Below are 22,539 nucleotides of genomic sequence, written 5' to 3'. Positions count from 1 at the left end.
ATGAGATTTCACTTCAAGGTTAGACGGATTTCATGCCTCGCTCTTTCTGTGCAAATAAACTACAGTAGGTTGGCGTTAGCTTGAATGTGAAAAAAAAACAAACAGGAGTCTCATCATCACATTCCAGACAAAATAGGTTTGAAGGTACTCGTGTGACTTGCATGTTATCTCACCTCATGTTTCAGGTCAATGGTGAAATCAGATTTAAGTGGCTCAGCTCTCACTTTGTTTGCAAGCCTAAAAAAACAGATAATAGATTTTTAGTTGAAATATGCAATAAATGCAAAATGTAAGCTTTCAAAATTAAGGAATATGGAATAAGTGGAATAAGCAATACAAAATGAACAGCTCAGTTTTACAGACAGTAATGGATTTACTGTACAAACTCACCGAACAACTAGGGGGATACTTAAGGCCCAACCAGCAGCAAAGTCTGGATACTTGAAGACAGAGGGATTCTCTGCAAAGGCATAGTGATGGATAATGGTCGACTCCTCGTCATGGAGGGGCTTACCAAGAAACCACTCCTGACAAATTAGAGGGACACATTGCAATAGGTAAAAAAAAAAAAAAAAAAGTTTTTACTTTCCATTAACATATTACAGTGAACTTTCATTGAATGAAACATTTGGGCTTCTGGTCTAATTTGGGTATTTTCACACTGTACTTGTCAGAGAATCTTTCCAGTGAGGAGGTTTGTCACTGCCTGGGAAAATAATGAGATTTCTTGAACAAAGTTCAAAGATGCTAGATATTGTAGTCACAAAGGCTCACATCATAATTCGGGACATATCTGGAGCAAAAATAATCTGATACTTAGATAAAAATTCTCCAACAGTTAAACAAGGTGAAGTTTAAAGGAACAGTACAACATATTTGCGAAATATGCTTATTTGCTTTCTGGCAATGAGTTAGATGAGAACATCAACACCACTTTCACATGTATGTATTACAAGTCATACTATGTCTTATTACTGTCATGCTTTAATGCCTTAGTGCTTAATTGGTATAAGCTAATATGAAGGTGACAGCTGGTTTCTCTGAGGAGCCTTCACCCTTGAAAATGTTTTGAAATGAAAACAAATTTTGTTGTGTTCATCAGTTACGAGGCTGACCACACTGAGCGGTAACACCTTTGCTATAGGGTGTGTTGTAATGAATCAAATCATAAGGTGTTGCATCCATTGTCACTTCCTCCTCAATATAAGGTTGTGGATATTCAATCAGGAATGAAATCCCATTTCTGATTTGGATTTTGGATTTGTGTTATTACAGGTTGCAGGGTCTAACAGTCTAAGGTGACCATAAAATTGGTTTCCATTTACTGTTTTGCAGAGTTTTTCTCAGGCAGACCAAAGCAAACTTCAGCATTTGCTGATAAAAGTAAGTTCTTTTTTTTCCTGCAGGCTTTACAAGAAAGTGTAATTAACATCATTTTTGGCTCTGTTTCACTTAAAAGCTGCTCAAACTTCTGTTAAGTATAATTAGAGAGGAAAAAAAACTGCTGTATCTACTGATCAAACCATAAAAATGCACCAATAATTTGGATTATTTTGAAAATTATTAAATGAACTAATTATTGATGGAGGAAGCTATTTTGCGAAGCTTGATTAAGAAGCAATCTTTTCATTACAACGCCAATGTATGATTTTTCAACTGCAGCATTTATCCAATATTTATATTCAACCTACCTCACCAACCCATATACAGGAAAAATAATTTCATGAGTGGAGAGACAGGGCTTAAATTAGGTCTACGGCAGAGACTGGAGTGACATGTCTGACAGGTTACACTGTGAGCTGGTGGAGCTCAGTGCAGCTCGGCAGCTGCAGAGGAGCTGGAGCCAACCTGATACTGTATCTCTTAATTGAACTGATGATCAACTAAGCTGGAGCTTGTATCGGGACACTTTGGTCTCACTGATGAATTTGGCAGAGAGAGACATAGCAGCAAAGAGACACAGAGATGGTTTAGGGAGAATACTGTATACTTACTTTATTCTTGTCAAATTTTGCAAGGACTTGAACAAGTTTAGTCATCTGCACATTTGTTTCCTCCTCAAGAAATACGATCCAGGATGAGTTTTTCCCAAAGGAGTATGATAAGCTGATGACACACAAAAAAATATGAAGTATCATCAAAACTAGAATGAAATAATAAAACAAAAGTGAATGGAACTTTGCCATGCACACACAAACTCTACAAAAGTGTCTTTCCATTTCAGTCCAGTCTGAGGAACTAGAATCTAACTGAGGCTCCTGACCCACTCAGATAAAGGAAGTCGCACAGTTTTCCCTAGAGGGCAGAAAACAAAACAAAAAAAAACATCACAGACACACAGACTTCTTTCAGGAAGGGCAGCTCTGTAATGGCTTGGGGTGCTTTTGGTGATCTGAGCCCTAAATCTTTATGAAGGGAGAAGAACACTTCAAAATTCAGATGCTATTTCTCATTTTCAAAAACAATTATTGAATACATATTGGATTTTTGAGAAGGCCCGAGCATGAAGATGACTGTAGCTAATGGCATTATCATGCTGTTCAGACCACTGGATAACTGCAGTAATAGGTTTATTGTCACAGTTATAGGCACATTAGGAAGGCATTTATCACAATACGAAGCAATCAATCTCAGTTATTGTGTCAGTAATAGCTTCTAAGTGATGTGTAACCTTAAAACATGGTAAACAAAATGTCCTCAAAACCTACACTTACTGTCCAAAAAGCCTACTATAGGAAGCAATGCTGTTTCTTCACATTTTGTCCACATTTTAAACTTTCAGTCATTTAATCACATGCCCATTCAATCCTGTGAGTTCAGGGATACTTACTAAGGCAGCAGGGGAAGGATACTCCAATCTCCCTCATTATCTGATAAACTGTGAAGAAGCAAAACCACCGGTGGTTTCTGAAAGAAAGACCACACAAACCAGAGCTAATTTTTTGTAACTGTACTGGAGCTGCACAAAGCTAAAGACAATTAAAGCAGCTTTTCTGCAGTGAAGGACCCGAGGGTGAACCCAGTGTTTGAAGAGACTGTCCTGTAACTGGAGGGTCAATGGTTTGATCAATACTAATGAGCCAGACTGCCACACTGGCTCTCTGGTATTCTTACACATATCAGTGGTTTTGCATGTTTTAGTCCATTTACCACAAACTGCATATACTGTGTATTAAAGTTAACCATGTTACAATCAACGGTGGTGTGTTTTACATTTCTAAAAATATTTTTCTATCACTCTGTGCAGCTTAGTATTTTTCTATTTGTGTTTCTAAGATATGAAAATCTATTAGCAGACACTTGAATCTTGTTTGAGTAGTGTAATTTATCACAGAGAGCATTGTGTCTGTATTTGTTTTTGTTAATGTTACATAGTCATTGCTTTGTACTTTAGTTTGAAAAATCTGCACAGCCTGACCCGACAACAATATTGTGTAACTCTGACATAAATGAGCACATATTCACTTGTATAAGTGTCAACAAATTCCAGGAAAAGACCAAAAAAGCAACAATATATATATAATCTACAAGAATTGAGTGTGTTGCCAAAAACTGATGTGCCAAACACCTCCATTGTTGTCCAAAGATATATCACTGCTGCACTGACCTGTACCTACATCATCAGAAATATGGGCACTGTAATTTATTTTGATCATCCATCCTGTTGCCTTAAATACTCACTAGAGCACCATATTTGTATTAATCTGCAGCAAAACATACTCCCCATTAAATGCATGATTACCATTTGTCAACAACTACAGTGCCCTGCTGACATTTTTAATGACATTTTTTGCCATTACAAAGGAATATATATACATATATACATATATGTATATATATGTGTGTGTTTGTGTGTGTGTGTGTGTGTGTGTGTGTATATATGTGTTTCTACTTTTCTAAAGATATATGCCTTCAGCAGGAACAAATGTCACAGATATAGTAGAAAAAGGTGAGCTGTGTTGTTTTCCTTCCCAGTCAGTAGAGAGAGGGCAACTCTGCAGGTGAACAGGAGCTGTTGAACTGGAAGGAAGGAGAAAGATGGTCTTTCTGTTGTATGATGTTGTGAGGGGTCCTCCACTATGAAACATTTTCAGTTGTTCCACCTAACACGCCCTATTGGGTCAGGTCATTATGAGGCTCAGGTTGTGTAGTAGTTAATGTATAAAAATGCCTGCTTTATCCTTGCAGGAGATGAGATTGGTAAACACACTGGTTTGATCCTTTAACAATAATATAGCCCTCAGGACTTCTGCTCCTGCCTGCCCTTACACTAAGAAATAAACTTTGGTCAGACAGAAATATCACCAGAGACAAGAGCAGGATATTCCAGGGCATGGACAGTGCACACAATCTCTTCCAAGTAAGAAGAATCTGTTTCAGCAAAATTTCCAGTAGTGAAGATGGAGAGTGGAAGGTGTGTGAGGACTGTATAAGAGAGCCAATGTCTCACACTGCGAGGAAAACAAAGCAGCAGAGCGTAAGACCCTGTGGTTCATTACTGCATGGTCCACTCATCATGCAGGAAGTCAGGGGGAACCGTCTCCTCTGAGCTGTTCAGCCTAACGGCAGCCTGTTTCATTCAGGCGATGAGTCTGACACTGTTTACACTTATTAAACCCTATAAGTCAGCTGAGATTTGTTAGCTCTCACCTAATACGGGTAGATAGATAGATTAATGGATACACAGATATTTTATTAATCCTCAAGGGGAAATTGCGTTGTTATAGCAGCTACATATAAGAACAGAGAGCAAACAAAGAACAAGATAAGAGAGATAAGAACAGATAATAGCCCCAATACCATAAAGGATATTTCTATATATCTATATCTGTATCTATTTATCTATCTATTCTATATCTTTCTCTCGATACATATATAGATATAGACATAGATATGTATGTATATATGCACACCTAATTTACAATGGCATAATGATATTTAACTGCTCTCTACTTGACATTCAAGCCATTGCTGTTAGATAAAATAATAATAACTTGGAAAAAAGTTAAACAGAAAAGAAGGATAGTCTTCAGATAATAACACAATCTCAAAGAGAGAGTTTTTGCTCCAAAGAGCTATTGACATTCTTGTGACAAAGGAGACATTCAAGAAGAAGAGCCTGCTCCTTTCATGGCAATTGTGTGCAAGCTGCAGATTCCTAATCAACAGATAAGAGCTGGTCATTGTGCGGACATGCCTGCAACGAATAGGACACTGATTGCTTGGTGACTTGGGAGAAGATGGGGGTCACTGAGATCTGGTTGTAATGGAAGGACAGGAAGCTATGCTTTTAACCAAAGGTGGGGCTGGAGGGGAGAGTGAAGATTGAGCAGCCACCTGTCAAAACAACTTTAGGGATGAGCTGCAGTCACACATGATGCTCATGAGGGTCAGTTAAGCCAAAGCAAAGAAGGATTAATCTATAACTGAAGAACGTGATTGCATATTAAAGGATTTTCATTACAGTGGCTCCTTAAATGCAACTGTTTAAGATAATACATGAGGAAGCACTCAAAAAGCATAGCGTATTCCACCACTGCTGTAAAAGGTTTCAGACTTTAATCTCATTCTATTGTACTTGTGTGTCTCTGTGGATATGAGCGTTGGCTAAATGACAAAAATACTATATAAATGTAATGTGAATTCCTCCCAGAAGGCAGAATGTCAGATAGCAAGAACATGGGCTGTGAGCTGCCACATAGAATACACAAGTTCCTGTCCGTGGAAATCTGTGAATATCACAAAACCTTCGACAGTCAGACGCGGACAAAACCGAAAGATCTGCTGTGGGTGAAAAAGGCTTGGCAAGAGGAAATACTGATTGAACATGGGTTTCCTGTCTTGGAGGTGCAGTGATCAGGTCATAAATCTTTCAGTTATCAGTGATGTTGGCCTGAAATTTCACATCTTTTGTGACACAAAGTCAACCTTAAACGATTTAAGAAGAAATAAATCTTTTTTTTTTTTTTTTTTTTGCATCACAATGCTTTTGATCAGAATACTTGTCAATCTTTTCCTTTTTTCTGACCTACAGAAAAGGAAGTAGAAACACAACTGGAAGACAACAGCTTGTCCAAAACCTGAACCTTCTTTCTTGAACAGGAATAGAAATCAAAGGTTGTAGTGCTCTCTAATGTCCAATATCAGTGTCTCAAATCTGATTTGAAGATATTTTCAATACATTGCGTGGCATTGTGCAAAGCTTTCCGTGGCCATGTACCATAACCCACTGTACATCAAACAAGTTTCTACAAACCGAGCAAATCTCTTGTGATTACTTGGCTTTGATCTCTTTCCTTCAGTATCCCAGGAACACCCTGCAAGACTGTTAAATGGCAGAACTATAAGCTTCTGCATGTTGTGCCTCGGAGGTGGGACCAGTAGTGGTTGGCTGGTTGTAACTCATGTTTGGCCTGAAGGGGTGGTAGTAAATAAGATAAATGAGAGAGTTTAAATTTTATCTATATACTCTGATGTTGCTAAAGTAATCAGAGTTTTTGCTTCTGCTTTATTTTTTGCTGCATTTTCATCGTGTGAAATCCTGCACCAACAAAATGCTATAATTCAGGAGCAGTTTTCATACCTGTAATTACCGACCTTAGATTCATTGCTTTTTTCCCAGACATATGATTTTTTTTTGAGGATCTCTGTATATTCTGATGCAGTTCTACAGAGGATGATTTCTCCCCAAATAAAAATTTTAAATGGAAAATTAAACAAGAAAAAAAAAAAAAAAACATTGGTACAGTGTGTTTCACTAATCAGGATAAGTATACCATAAATAAAATTCCTTATTTCCGTTTTCCTCCCTCCCTTTATTGCCTGTTTCCATTTGACATTTAATGTTTAGCTTTTCACATTTTTGCCATGTTTTATTTTAACTGTGTAAAAATTATCTATCCATGCAAATTTGAATTCAGATTCAATTTAGGTCTACTAACATTTCCTCAAATTCTGAGGACTCTGTAGCACTTCATGGAGATACACCATGTGCTCTCTTACTGCTCTCTAGGTACACCTGAGGCTAAAGGTATTTTCACTCTTATTCTGTGAAGATAACTTATCTGGATCATGAGCCTGGTCTTTTATCTCCTTGAAAAGCTTGCTAATTAAAATTCTCCCTGGACTTAGTTTGTATAATCGCATGCAACAGATACTAAAACGTCAGACATCCCTGAGATCATAAATGCAAACACAACATGATGTGGTTGTGGTAATCTAAGATAAGTCTGTCCTATCTAATAAAGTTTGACATCCATTAGTGTGCCTAAAACTTTTTATGACAAATCTTATCTACTGGCACAAATTGATGCCACTATTCATTACAGGAAACATGAAACAATCTTTTCAAAATGTGGACAACAAGACAATGTCTGTGCCTCAAACTTTGACTTATCAGATTTCAATTAAAAAAAAAACCTGGGAGGTCAGCCGTCTCTGCATTTCCTGACGTGCAGTGCAGGATTTCCTGCTGCAAATCAGAGAAAAAAAAAAACAACAACAACAGGGTGTCTACGAATTTTTCTAAGAACTTTTAAATGGTGTACCACACTAAATATTTTGAGATTATCTTCAAAGCATTATAATAGTGCCAAACAGAGAAATACTGACTCGCTTTGATTATTTATATGGTTTTCTCTGTCAGTGTGGTACAGTCTGTCAATAATGTAGACAAAAGGTGCGTGACATCCAGCAGAGGAGAATGAGAAAACAACAACAAATATCATTTCTGAGTCTGAAACAAATCCAAGACCACAGAAATATAAACCCAAACACAGAGATCTAAATTGGTCTCTTGAGAGAGGAAACACAGCAAACAATATCTTCATCTAATTTACTGTAATATTGTCATTAGTGATGCTACACTCACTATTTAACCAAACGAAATATAACTAATGTATTACACCACATTTCATCCAGATCTGAGGAGATTTAATGAACAGAAGCAAAAGGAATTTTGACCTGCTAATGTGCCCTCTGTCTTCCTATGACATGACGCTGACGTAATTAGTAAAATTTCAATGAGCACATGAAATGCTGAGTTTATTTCCTTGGTGAAAGTATATATTTCCTTTTCCTCTGGCCTTCTTTGGAATATCTGAATTATAAGCAGGAATTAGAATATTCATTAGGGTGAACATATGCCTTTGGATGATCATCACTCCTCATTAAAAATTCAACTAAAAGTGGCCAAAAATGGAAAGTTGACATGTTGAGCAGAGCGATACACATCTGAACATCAAAGCCACACAAATGTCTGGATTTCCTAAATCCATAAAATTATAAGTAAGCACATGATTTGATGTCGCAAGGAGCTGAGAATGTTGCATATTTTAAACTACACTTTCATATTTTGGACTTGAATGTACTTTAGAAGTTTAATCTGGAGGGTACCATGAATAATTCTTCACACCACCATTCAATATTTAAAATTATGAGTACTGAGTAATAGTGTAACAAATGACAAACACTTGGCGAGGCTCTTTGTCTAAGTAATGAAATCATGTCATGTTTACTTTCTCCCAAATGAATTTCCAATTAAAAAAAGTACAATAATTGAACACTTTTTCAAAAAATCTGTGCTGACACCATGTGGCAACATATTCGGCTTACAAAAACTCATATTCAGATGTGACTTTTGCTGTCTAGTGATGATCATTACCTACAGATTTCTACTAAAGTGTAAGTGAGCTTTCCTGTGCTCCTCATATGACAAAATAAGAGCATGTGTGTATGCTGAGCGGCTTGAATCTTACCTCTGTGAGAGTGTGTGCCTGCTTGAGTAAATCTGCTCTCCGTCTTTCTGCCTGCCTCACATGGAAGTGGTTGCTTTGACTCTGGATGAGGAACACTATCTCCCGCAGGTCTAGGGGAACACAAAGGATAGAGATGAGAGACCGCTCAAATACTGCGAAAAAAGGACCAAGCCAATCGATGGCTTTCTGAGAGCAAGATAAGCAAGATAAGAGCCATGGTCTGAATAACTGAGGTGACTTTTGCTAATCTCCATTATTGGTCTGTTGATAATAACCACCACATCAAGAGCTTAATTGGCTTGGGGAGAGAGAACGTAAATGTCACAGACCAGGCTGTGTTACTTAATAAATGATTAGCAGTCAGAGCAGTCTTCCTCTGAGGTGTCATAATACCCAAAAGGTTGACATAGCCCAGCTGTCCACTTCGAGCTGAGCGACACAACTGCATTGTCAGTAAAGCTCCTGTATTGTTACTGCATGTTAAGGCCAAGGTTAACAAGGAGCCACAAGCTCAATAACGTCTACAGAAAAACTGCTAATACAGGCTGTTTCAATGCTGACGTTATGTTTAGATACCATCTTCAGCTAGCTGCAGTTCCTCTTCATGTGAAATCCATTTACAGGGCAGTAATAGTGACACAGCTCAGTGAGGAATGACATTGGCTGCACAAACAAGTCCACATAAACCCTGTGGCTCTCACGACCAGTACAATCAAAACTAGACCAATGGACCTGGGGGGAGGAAATAAAAAAAAATCTGTCATTTTGTCTTTGGCTCTGTACAATTACATTTGACAACTTCTAAATCCTGTAAGCTGTCCCTCACATCAAAATAAAGTCTGCAGCACCTGGCTGGAAAGACTGTGACAACAAAAAGGCTTTTCAAGGATTTAGAGCTGAGAGGTGGGAGCCAATATCCAGGTGTGAAGTAAGAAGAAAAGCAGAAGAGATGTCAGAGTTTTCCTGCCATGACAGGCAGCTCAGAAACTTCCCAGTAATGAGATATGCAGAACCTTCTCCTTTACACTTTTCTCTTAATTTAAACTCAAACAAACATAACAGGCTCTGTGCCAAATAATTCTCACTTGCTTTAGACATTTTAATTAGCTGCTTAAGTATTTGTACAGAATGTAGTCATAAAGGGTATACCATGACATAAATTATGATTACCACAAGGAATTTTTCCCATATAGCTTGGAAAAATTAGCTGACTAAGAGTATTTTAATTTTTCAAAACATAAATAAGCAACAGCCACTGCTGACAGGTCTATAATCTTCCCTTTGGAATAGGAAGAAATACAAGGGAAGAGGGGAAGGGCGAGCGCTGACAATGGCAGGATTAGATGAATTGCCTCCTCCTCAATTACACTACTTGAACCTATTCCCTTCCTGGGATCAGATATTAGTGCCGGGGTCAGGGGAAGACACTATGTCAGGGTACAGTATCTGTGTCAGATCTTTTTAATTAAGTGTTGGTGGGTGTGTCGCTCCTTTGAACCGCTCATAACAAAGATCCCATTGATCCTGGAGCCCTGGTGAGGGGGTGGATTTACTTGCTAAATCTCAGCATGTCCATCTCCCAGCAGATCTAACCTCCGCCTAGAGCCGAGCTTAGAGAGTGAATACCACTGCACCACCTCTAAATGTCCTTCTGCTGAGTTTGCTAAATGAATGACTGTGTGTACGTGTGCGTGCATTTGGTTTCACATAAAGCTGTGCTTTTTAAAGCCCCAGGTGAGGTACCAGCCTCCTGATACTGCACAGTACAGCAATAATACCAGCTGCATGTGACTAACAGCACAATCAGATAAGCAGTTTGCCAATCCCTCATTGTGTAGATAATGCGTACCCTATGTCAAAGCAAAGGAGAATGAGGGGTAAAAAAAGAAACTAATTAAGACTGAATTCACTGGCCTTGGCTCCACACTAATGGCTTTCGATTAATCATCAAACAACGGGGAGAAAAGGGGAAAAGGAAAATTCCTGTTATAGCATCGTTCTTCCTTCTCCTCCATCATTCCTGTGTCCTTCTCCTTTCATGTAAAAATCACCTTTGTGCTCTCCCTTGGCATTCATGGCAGACAGAAATGTGCAATCAATAAAAAGACAAAGATTTATAACAATGTCTTAGGTGCCAGTGATGCCACAAAGCACTTCTCTAGTGATTAGGTAAGATTATCCAATGCTGCTCCAAGATGGGGAGAATATAAATTCAACATGAAAAAACTAAATATTTTCTGAGGAAAACACACACTGATTACACCTGCATTGTAAGCCACCGCTAGGTACTGTTAGGACTGTTAATGGTGGCTTGGCCAGGGTGGCTGATGTAGTTGTTAGGGTGCTGGCACATCGTTGATTGGATAGGTGATAGCTAGCTAAGAAATTCTGAATGGTACCAGGGTGTATTTACTCTAGATGGTTGGTAGAGCTGTGTTTGCTCCTCGTCTATATGGGACTTTGTCCTTGCAAAGTTTAAGAGAAACCAAGTTGGTGCACATCTTTTAAAAGGATCTTCAAACCCATTGGTTTAAGGTTTTTCTTGATTTATTTTAAACCTAAAATGTGGTCTGTACACATTCTCAGCACATTCTCAGAGTAGCAGGGTCCCCATGGACCCTGCCTCCATCATGAGGTTCACATTTGTTGTTTTTCAGTGAAATGTCAGCATCAACAACAATTACATGGATCGCTATTAAATTTGGCACAGATATTAATGCCCCCCTCAGCATAAAGTGTAATAACTCGGTGATTTCTTAATGAATTTCAATGTGTCCAGTACTTTGGTTTATGGCTAAATAGCAAATGAAAGAGATTAAAGGTTCCTGGGGAGATGAAGCCATATCCCCGATAACCTCGGCACAGATTTTATTTTGGCAGGCTGATGGAACTAGAAAGCATGACTCTGTTGTGTTCGTTTATCTCCCCTCACTCCTTCAGTATTCCATAGAGGCCACTCCATAGAAAAAAAAAGACTGTATCAGCCTTGAAATATATTGGTTGAAATGAGACACAGGAGAATTCTGCCTCCCTGTCTCTCTCTGATCTGATGCTTTTCTCAATTCATGGAGCCACTCTTAAAAGGCCATCGCCATCTGGTCCATGGCAAACTCTGAGTGTCGTGTGTACTGACTTCAGAGTGATTAAAGAATCAAGGCTGATAAACTAAAATGTGTTTGTATTCCTCGGTGCATGCACTCATACAGGAAGTAGGAGTAGTAAATATCTGCACTTGAATGTAGATAGTGTGCTCTCGTAGTGGCCTGGCCCCGCAGTGTTGTCACCTCATTGACACAAATCAATAGTGACACTTCCTGAGAGCAGGAAGGCAGACGTTGCCAAGTGGCAGAGAAGCTGAGAGCACACTGACCTCTAGGCACTCCTGCACCTCTGTCATCTCATTCAGCGTCACAGAGCAGGTGTGTGTAGTCACCAGAACTGTCACTGGGACGCTTCATTTCAGCCTGGAGTTTCTTCATCCGCACAGTTTAAACAAACACGCATCCATAGCAAGGCAACTGACAGTGAACAAATGAATGTGTGGCTAAATTTGGAGCGCAGGATTTTAAATCTAGTTCAAAAGTCAGACAGAAAAAAAAGAGGAGCAAAGGACAGAAAGCAGATCAATAGTGCAATTTCAATGACAAACGTCTGCGAAAGTCTAAAGGGATAAGATTCTGCGAGTGGGGCCATTAGGCTGTTGTGGGAACAATGAAACTGTCATGACAAATCCAGAGCTCTTCATTGCCAGCACATATTCAGAGATGACAGACGATGTCAATAGCTCATTTCCATCGTCAGCAGGCTTGACTCCCCTTCCAGTGGCTGATTGTGCTGGTGTAAAACCTGCTACAGTCCAGTGACTCACATCATTGGACTCCCCCAGACAAGACATCTCAGAATCAGCCTTTTCCTAGAAATTCCCCTCCATTTCTCCCTTCCCCACGTCCACAACGGTGCATCCAAGAGACATAGTGCACCGCCGAGAATTGGGTTGCAGTTTCCTGGCCAAACTAACCATGACCGTCACACCAGACAGCACCAGGATTTAATAGCCAATCCACAGTCATCCGGTGATATTCAATCTGGAAGCCCAAATTCAATATAGCCAACTTTTTAGGTTGTTGAGAGTTTGATTTAGCCATGTAAAAATAATTTACTTTCCCTATAGGCAATCATCTAGTGTGGCACAGGCCTATGTGTCATGCAGCAAGGGAAACGATTTTCTATCAGCCTTCTTCTCATATTAATTCAGACTTATAATTGCCTTGCACAAGATCAATAGAGAGCATGGTGTATTTAACTTTCAGCTTACTGCTGAAAAGGTCAGTGTCATAAATATCTCAGTAAAACAGAGAGAAGAAAGTAGCAGACAGAAAGGGAGTGAAATGAGGAAGCAAAACAATAGAGAGATAGAGAGATGCACCGCGATTGCAAAAATACAGAGAGGAAGAGTGTGTGCGTGTGTGTGTGTGTGTGCACGAGAGGAAAGCCATCTGAGGGAAAAGTCACTCTCCTGTAAAAAACAGCTCATTACAATTCGCTCCAAGTAGTAACGCAAAACACACATACCAAAAAAAATCACACAGCAGATGTAACATGTATAGGTTGGTAAAAAAAAGGGGTCTTTAACCTGTGATAATCACACTCAGAGGTTCTCTAGAGTTCATGACTCCATGGACAACTCTGTTGAACACTAATGAGTGCTGAATTCAACCCTTAAACCTCACTTAGCATCAATAATTCAGGAAGCTAGGGCAATTAATGCTTAACAGAGTCCAGATTTTGCTTATGAAACTCATTCATTACCTGTTATTGTATCTCGAAAATGGATGAGACACCACTTGAAAATAAGCTTGTTTTTCCCTAATTTCACATCATATAATAACACACATATACGAGCACTGTTTGTGACATCTCTGAGGATGGATGTGCGGTGTTATTTTAATTTGCAAAATAAAAAGTCATCAGCCACGTTTGGAATAGTAAATAACGAAAAGCAGAGACAATAGAGTTTTGTTACAAGTAAGCAGCCAGGCACTCTTAGGAGAGTGAGAGGAAAAGAGAAGTAAAACAAGAATGGCACTCAGTAGAGCGCACACCTCCGGCAAGGCCAAGCAATCCTACACATATCTGTCTAACTCGTATAGAAGAAATACAAAAGGAAAGCGAAAATAGCCTAACATCAATGATTCATTTGTCATGAAACACTGTAAGTACTCACCAGAGGTGGACTAATATCAGGATCTGCACCAAACTGTACAAACTCAAAGATCTCTACACCATAAATGTCTGATTTTTTACATCAAGATCTATACATTGTTTCTTAACAAACTGAAATGTCAAGCAATGCCCTATATCTTTGCCCAAATCAGTTCAGTACTTTTTGCGTAATCCTGCTGACAAACAAACAAACAGGCAAAAACATAACCTCCTTGGTGGAGGTAATAAGGAAAAGTAAATACACAGGGAATGTTAGACAGTGCACAGGAAGGGTTCAGCCAACATCTTGTGAACACTATACCTTCTTGAAGATACAGTGTGTAAGGCCCTGGCCCCCCCCTGGCCTGAAGAAGCTGCCTCCTGCTGGAAGCTGGAGGGGAGAGTAACACTTCTTTCCTTGGCTTAATTATTGTTATTGCGATAATCTGATTTAAATTCTGGCACACCTTCTCTGCTCTCAAGCAGCACTGTTCACTGTTTGTGGTACAGAGGTGCCCTATACCCTCAACTATCAAACTCTATACATTAAAAAGAAAAATCCACCTTAAAAAAAAACATGCTTTTGGCAATGTGCCTTGCGTCTGCTATTTGCTAGAACATTTTTCTTTCTTCTACAGATAAAGAACCAAACCTATAGGTCATTTATTTTTCTCCACAATCAACCGTAAACATCTGGCTTAAAAACACAGATACTGGCCATGGCCAAAGTGAACTGTAGGGAAAAGAAAGAAGAGGCAGAAATGCACATTTCTCCACCACTGAAGAACAACTACACTAAAGCAATGCAGCCATTTTCTTTCTTTTTTTGTTAAGTAAGGAGATCAAATCAAATAACTGACCAGATGTTCTTACTATCTCTGGATTATTAAGGTTTCTTTCCACCAATATGTACAAAAGGTTCACATCCATTCTCTGTGTGCGAGTGCATTTTTTATTTACTTCCTTCTGTTTCACTCATGTTGCACGAAATTAGTCTCTCTCCATTAGTAAGTCAATCTGACCAACAAATCACCATTTCAAAAGTGGAACTGTATGACTTAAAATGTAGTAAGATATGATTTCCTTACCAGGAAGAGTTGCATTAAGAAATTTTGGTAGAAAAAAGCTCTAATCTAATAAGGAAGCAGCCAAGTGCAATAACTCAGATTAAAACATGCATATCTGTACCGACTGTTAAAGCGAAATGCATTAACTGGCAAAATTTAAAGGTATACTGAATATAAAATTGGCCTAATAGTAAAGTAAGTAATACATTACTGTGGTCCGGGTTAATAGCCAACTGGATTTTAGTCAAAACTGCCTCATTTAGACATTACATAAGAGATAAGAACATTAATGCCCTGGATCTACTTACTTAAAAAGCTATGCTTGGCAGACAAGACATCAGAATGTCACAATCAGGTTCAAAGTTTAGACTTTTTTCTCAATTTATTAACAGCTACTCTTGCCCAAATGCATTACCTCTATATTTCCTATACTGTATGTATGTATGTGTGCTCTAAACCAAAAGTTCTTTGCATACATCATTATTCATTGCTGTCACTCCTCTACTGTGACCCTGTGCACATAAAACCATAATTTTATGCATTTCATCTTCTTCTTCTTTGGAATACAGGTTTGAACTGATTGGGCTAGACAGCCAAAGGCCTTACAACATTTAATTTTTTTTCTATATTATAAACCAATTTGGAGAAGAAACTAACAAGAGAAATGTCATTTTAGTGTAATATTTCTATATTTATAAACCAATTTTGGCCAACTGGAGAAGTGCACTCCTGTCGGCTAACATTTACGCTGGCACTGTGAAACTACAATGAAAGCCCAAATCAAATCGTGGAAATGAACACGTACTTCTGATTCCACTCGTTGATTGCGTTGTAGGAAGTTATGATACATTCAGCGGGGACTTGGGGCCCTGGGCACCGATGGAGAATGTACACATGCATGCAAGTCTTCAGTATAAATTGTCCTCATATTTTAACAATGCAGGAATGACATTCAGCGATGTTGAATGTTTTCTCTTCCTCAGGCATTTAGGTAGGTGATGTTCTCCAGGGTTTCATATGTCTGTGTTGGTGAGATGGAGCGTACTGATTTTTAAAAACACTACATACAGCAGAGTATGGCCAGAGGAATCACACTGCTCTTTTTTGTTCTAAAGATATGTAAGAATGCACACACACTACAGTGTGCACACACTGTATATATAATGCCTTATTTAATGCAGTCTTAAATGAGACATTCTATTCACATTTAGCACCCGGTATTCCCTCTAAAGGAACATTGCTTGAGTGATTTCTTCTTATACCTTCTAAAAGGTCACTAGCCCCTTTAAAACAAACAAGCCAGTTATACCTTTTGATGTTCGCTGTATTGTTAAAACAACTGAAATTCCGACTTTGCTTTATTCATCTTTTGAATTCCTGCCCACAAACAATATTCTCTGCAGGCGACCGTAGCTTTTCTGGTGTGACAAAGGGAATTACTATGGCAGTGCCAGATAGTGGAGCTCCGTTTTTCAGATAGCTGTCTGTTTGTATTTCCTCTCTGTGCTGAGGTGCCAAATGAGAGCATTATGAAGTTGCTTTTGTGTGTTTTTGCATCTGCGGTGACCCAGTTGAACGAACAACAGGCAGAGGTCCAGAAAACTGGCTCCAAACTCCTCTGCAGGCTTCCGAAAATCACTCTCAGATGGTGATTGTATGAGCCCCCTGAAGCATGAAAGGCATGCATGAGATCTTTTTATTTGCTCTACTTATGAAATTCCTGGTTGCTGTCAAATCGATGAAGAGGTGGGACTATATTTGTGAAAAAGTCTGTGGAACTCAAACACATTGATGAAAAAATCAGAGGAACTCCGAAGATTAAATTTTCAATGCAAGCATCAGACAAAAGCCCCTTTTACCATTTTCATGTTACAGCATTTTGCTATTTAAATTTCAAACTGCCCAACTTTTTTCATTTCAAGATGCACTATTCATGATTATATCAAGTGATAATGTATCCTTTAAGCAAAAAAGTTCTGTTAAAACTTAAAAATACACAGTAATAGTTCATCCTTTTGAATGTCATCCCACATCACAAACATTACATTCCACTGATACAGACTGATCCCAATATCAAACACACAAGGACAGAGTCCAATACATGGCCTGTTCTTTGAACTGCAGCTTTCAACACAGGTTCGCTCAAAGGCAGCATCAATATACTTGATTTAAATGAATACAATATAATATATAATAGTGTTTGGTAACACCTTATGCAGGCAGGCTGTAAACAAAAGCATTACACAATTTTTTGTTCTTTTTTTCACTTCTTTTTGTTGTATTACTTTTGCAACTAATTAGAAAAAAAAAAATTCAAGACTTACCCAGTTGACTGTTGTGGATGACATGCATATCATCTTGACTCTGAAAAGAGAGAGAGACTTTAATAATTACAGCATTAAAAAAAAAAGCTGTTCTAACATGTCTTCAAACAATGACCTACATACATCCACTTTTCTGTCTTAACAAAAAATGTAGAAAGTGTCAAAAATGGCTTGTGTGAAGATGCTCAGTTTCAGCAAAATACTCTTATTTCCTCATCCTGATCACTAATTAAGACTTAGCGATACTAAATATGGAAACCCCTGTGGGTTATTTGGAGAAATAATGGGTAATACCCCACGTCATTAGTCTTTCCTAATTGTGTGGATTTTGTGCCTGCAGCATTTAAGCTCTTAGCATTCAGCTCAATTAAGGCTATGAACACTGTTCTACCTCCAGAACTGTCAGCGCATGTGGCAGACCATGGAGGGATGAGTAAATCAATCATAAGCTGAGCAAACTTTGAAGAGCTGTCTTTTACCTCCATCTTTCAGAGGCAATCTTTCAGTCTTGGGGGAAGGGAAAAACGTGCAAGTTTCGGCTGTTTCCCGAGCTCTAGAGCGAGAGCGGCAGAGTATTAATAGATAATGACAAACCGAGGCCTGTTTTGATTTATGACTTCCTCTAGACTAACAATCATTTCACTGGCAAGCTGTTGCAGCCTTCAGAGAGCTTAACTAAGTCATAAATTCAGTCTCAGCGGGTGTGGTGCAGTGGTTACAGGGAATCATAGTAGTTTGGTGGCTGTTGTGTGAACCAGCCTATATGTAACCCACTATCTCAGCACATTTAGAGGACTACCAATTTCCTTATTTGGAACAACCTATTAATTTAGCCATTTTTTTGCCCATGTGCAGCTTCCTGTAACTGTCGTGACTACACATCATTTATTTTGTAGGGCATGTGTTTCCTGCACTTCCTATCTTTCCAATTATACTCATCAAATCCTGAATCGAGTGTTTTGACAAGCATCAAGCAAGCAAATATTCAAAATGTAAAAATAATAGTAGAAAGATCACCAACTATAAAGATATACACAGCAAAGATATGCCCCACTCTGTCTTCTCTTATTTTTCCAGGTGATCAGAGTTGGAGGCAAATATATGCACAGGCAGACAAGATCATATCAGGGTGATTTAATTCAGTGGGTACAAGACATCAGCTTAATTGGACTCAGTAGCATTAGTCATGCCCACAAGGTTTCTGTCTCATCTTATCACACACCACTCCTCTGAAATCATTTCCTTAGCTGAAGAGCAGGCACCTCACGGAAAGAAATGCATCTCGTAAGCCAGGAGGATCTGATTCGTTATCAGATAATTACTCACAGAAAAAGCTTTCAAACTTGGAAATATACATTATATAACAACAGGTTAATACAGAGGGAAAACCACTGAAAAGGTGGAGTCAATTAATGCTAAAACAAATTAAGGAGAATAGGAGTTTGGATGGTAGTTGTGACTGAAAAGTGGCAGGTGCAAAGTTTTTCACTCCACCTCCTCCAATACAACACAACTCTCAGGCAGAGAGGAAACAGTAAATCACTACAGTCACTGCCAAACAAAATAAATCAAGACCTCCAGCATGACAAATTAACTGATTGGTGAAACGTTACCATTTATATTGATTGTGTGTGTGCAACTGTTTGAGTGTTCACAATCTTTGCATGTAAGTCTACTACATTATTTTATATGACCCTGAATGTCCTAATGTCTTATGACAGGTTTTAATGGGACTTTAATGAGAAATCTCTAAATCTCGCCAAACTGGAGAAGCTTGTACACTGTTATACTTCAATTTGTAATGTTTTGTGTATTCAAGGAGTTTTTTGTAATAGGCTGTTGTAATATTGGAAAAAAAGCAGCCTCCTCATTCTTTTCAATTAAACCATTATTTTGGCACAGGAGAGGTCCCAACACAACGGCCTCTGGCAAAAGCCACAAGGTCATCTGGCAAAAACGTTGAGCCTGGCTCAAGCTTCTCCACAACAACAACCAGCAAGACATCATGCTTTGGCCAATCAGTTACATGCAAGTGAACATTCTTTGTACTGTGAATTATTTTTAACTGTTACTGATTACTCTGTACCCGGTGAGCTGTTAAATTCTGTTTTACAATTACAAGCTGCTGTGCAGTGTTTTGATTCAAGTGTCTTATTTCATCCTGCACCTGTAGCAGCACAACACCAACAATGCAGCCCTTTGTGCTTCTTAATACAATGCTAGTTTAGGCCTGAACATCTGCTCAAGCTATTTATTTTAGTTTTTCAAGAAAACTTTCCATTTACCAGTGATGTTTTACATGAAAGATGTAGTGTTAACCTCCACTGTGCTGCAGATGAGATTCAAATATTGTGAAATGATTTCACATCATCTTCATTTAGCCTATTATCAATGGAAGTTAAACCCAACGCAGCAATGCTGAAGAACAAAATGAGTTCAGAAATTCATAATTGTTTTGTCTGGTCTGGTTTATTGAAAACATTCTGATAGATTTATGAAAAAAAAACATGTCAAACTTCATCAGGGAAAAAAAAAATAATGCCCTGGACTTATTTCCTTTATTGCCCTTTGTATTTACAGACCTATATAATATAAATAAATTTATGACCAACAGTTGCTTTATTACTTGTTCAAGTTTTATAAGATGGATTTTCCCTTTTAAAGGCACAATTTATGATCCAAATGTAAAAACAGGGTAGCAACAAGGTGAATTTACCTCAGATTTATGTGATCAAAAACTCTCTCATGGCCTTTAACACAATACCTCACTGTAAATCCTACTCCTTGGTTGCACTTCATAAAATCCCTGCAGTTGAGTGACACCGGGGCTACAAATCTTTCTCTGGTAAATGATCTAATATTCTGCGGCAGAATGAACTCAGATTAGGTTTAACATTATTCTCGCCATTACTGAGAGATGAATTATTCTCAGCTCACAGAACTCGGCTCTTTTTGGCCTTCTATGCTTCTGTGCACAGGTAACGCTTTCCTTTATTCCATCTGACAGCAGGCTGTCAGCCATTTGCAGAAGGAACCAGACACCCATAGGTGTTAAAAAGGAACTGTTATGAATCTACACCGTCCATCTGAGGGGGTTAGTTTCAATATCCCTTGAGCATTTTTGATATGTGGCAGCACAGTACTGACACAGACAGAAAAATTGTGCCTCATGTAGCTTAACTTTAGAACAGCAGCAACACCGCAGTGAAGGCTTTCTCGGCTGATGCATACATGTGTAAACTCCTCTAAAATAATCCTCAGCCTACTTAATGTGACTGTAATGTAATGAAGGACAACAGCAAAGACAAGCCTTTGATCCCTGCCTTTGAAATGGAAGCTCTTCACATACATACATGGCCCCCTGCTACATCTCTCAGTCCCGGAGGGTACAGACGCTCCACTGATGTGAGTGACCCGTCAGGTCACGTTAGTTTTCTGTTCACTGATGGCAAGAGTGATTCAAGGTTGCAGGATTTTATGAATTTTGACATGTTAGAGGAAAATGTGTGATGTTTATAGAAGCTGGCTGTCAAAAAGGACTTGGGTTGAACACTGTTAGTAATGTTTTCACTCTATGTTTACATTTACTAAACTACTGAAAAGATTTTTCTGTAACGCCCAAATTGTTGGCCTCACTTTAACGAGGCTTTCATTGACAAATTTAATAATTAAAAAGCCTTTTGTTTCTCCTCCATGTCAGGTTGCCAAAGTCATTTTTCATGTTCTTAGAGTGTAATGACTTAATGACTTGAAATGTCAATTTCCTATGAACATCAGCAGACAATTCTTATCAGGTTTTTTTCCTAGCCGTTTTCTCCATTTTGTTGGCTTCAATAGAAAAAAAGCAGTTAAGTTAATTTTTTTTTTTTTTTTGGAAAAATGACTGAAAAAATTCATCAATTACCAAAATCAATGCAGATTTTTTTTTCTCACAGTCAACTAATGCAACTCCCCGTATCACCTTAGGAATATATGACGGTATATCTGACCAATGTTAGCTCATGCTAGTCTACATATTGTCCTTTGTGTACCTGTGTGCACCTCCTTTGATATATCTTAGCTTTCCTTGTTTATGCCTTGTGAAATGCTTTGTTTACGTAGATGAGCAAACTTGTTTTTCAGGGATAGAGGTATGTGCTGCAAAGAGGGATCTGGTATATTTCTTTAAATTAATACAATAATTTATTGGCTTTTAAGCTTTTGATGAACTTTCTTCCTCTTTTATTCTTCTGTTCCATTTCTTTCAGTATGAATCTCACTCTCCTGTGAGTTATTCTATAAAACTGATAATTTTACAGTTTCTCCCACAGTAAAACAGACCCATTCTCACTCATACTGTTCACAGGGGGATTCAGCGTCGTTTTTCCAAGCACAGGAAAAACTGCTGCCAACAGAGGCGACCAGACCGCACAAAATTGTTGACAGTGGTCCAAATCTGGTTGCCTGGAGCAACGGGGCAAACGTTACTATCAAGCCCTGCTGTGTAAGTTGTTTAGGGTCACAGTGTGCTCCCTGTCCTCTGCGTGAAACGGCTGATAGATGTTTTTGACCAGATTTTAGCCATAATAGTTTGACAAAAGGAGATTGGTCACACGTGAAAACATTATTCAAGCGCATGCCTTGACTTTCTGGATAATATCACAGGATTGTGGGATCTGTCTGGCTTGGTGTAAATGTGGTTTGCACAAGCCAGGTGAAATGGTTACAAAGGGACAAATTCCATATTCTGTTGATTTTTGAAGTAAAGTAAATACAACCCTTGCAGCGAGGAGAGATTAAAAAAAAATCAGCCTTTCTTTGGCAGATTATCACAGCTTTCTATTTTTCATTTAGGAATTTGAATCCCACTTTTCCTGCAGATTACTTTAAGTGCTTAGATCTTTTTAGGCAGCACACACAGCATGTTTAAGATCTACCTACAGATCAGAGGACTGTGTGGGCCACTCCAAAATCTTCAGCTTATGTTTCTTGAAGTGGTTCATTGCGGATTTGCTTCCAGAATTTGCTGATATTTAGTGGAATCTATTCTTCCCTCTGCCTGTGCAATGATTCCTGCCACACTGGCAGCCACACAATCTCAAAGAATAATCTTTCCACCTCATGCTTAATGCTTGGGAAGGTGTCCTTTCCCAATACTTCTCTTTCCCCCCATACACAGACACTTTTGGTGATTGTGGCCAAAGAGCTCAA

At 38.6% G+C, this 22,539-nt stretch overlaps 1 protein-coding gene across 1 annotated transcript in view; it reads right to left on the bottom strand.

The window, feature by feature from the left end:
• The window catches only part of b3glcta (beta 3-glucosyltransferase a), a 52,413-nt gene that overhangs the window by 15,931 nt on the left and 13,943 nt on the right, over positions 1–22,539 (bottom strand). Inside the window, exons 3-8 of the mRNA XM_041046681.1 lie at positions 17,350–17,389; positions 8,757–8,866; positions 2,831–2,907; positions 1,995–2,106; positions 391–527; positions 174–237 (exon numbers count right to left, since the gene is read on the bottom strand). Of these exons, the coding sequence (XP_040902615.1) occupies positions 174–237; positions 391–527; positions 1,995–2,106; positions 2,831–2,907; positions 8,757–8,866; positions 17,350–17,389 (540 nt within the window). The remainder of the gene's footprint in view (positions 1–173; positions 238–390; positions 528–1,994; positions 2,107–2,830; positions 2,908–8,756; positions 8,867–17,349; positions 17,390–22,539) is intronic.

Source organism: Toxotes jaculatrix, chromosome 9, assembly GCF_017976425.1.
Source record: "Toxotes jaculatrix isolate fToxJac2 chromosome 9, fToxJac2.pri, whole genome shotgun sequence".
Lineage (NCBI taxonomy): Eukaryota > Metazoa > Chordata > Actinopteri > Toxotidae > Toxotes > Toxotes jaculatrix.
Note: the sequence above shows the minus strand (reverse complement) of the source record. Positions and strands in the feature narration are given on the sequence as shown.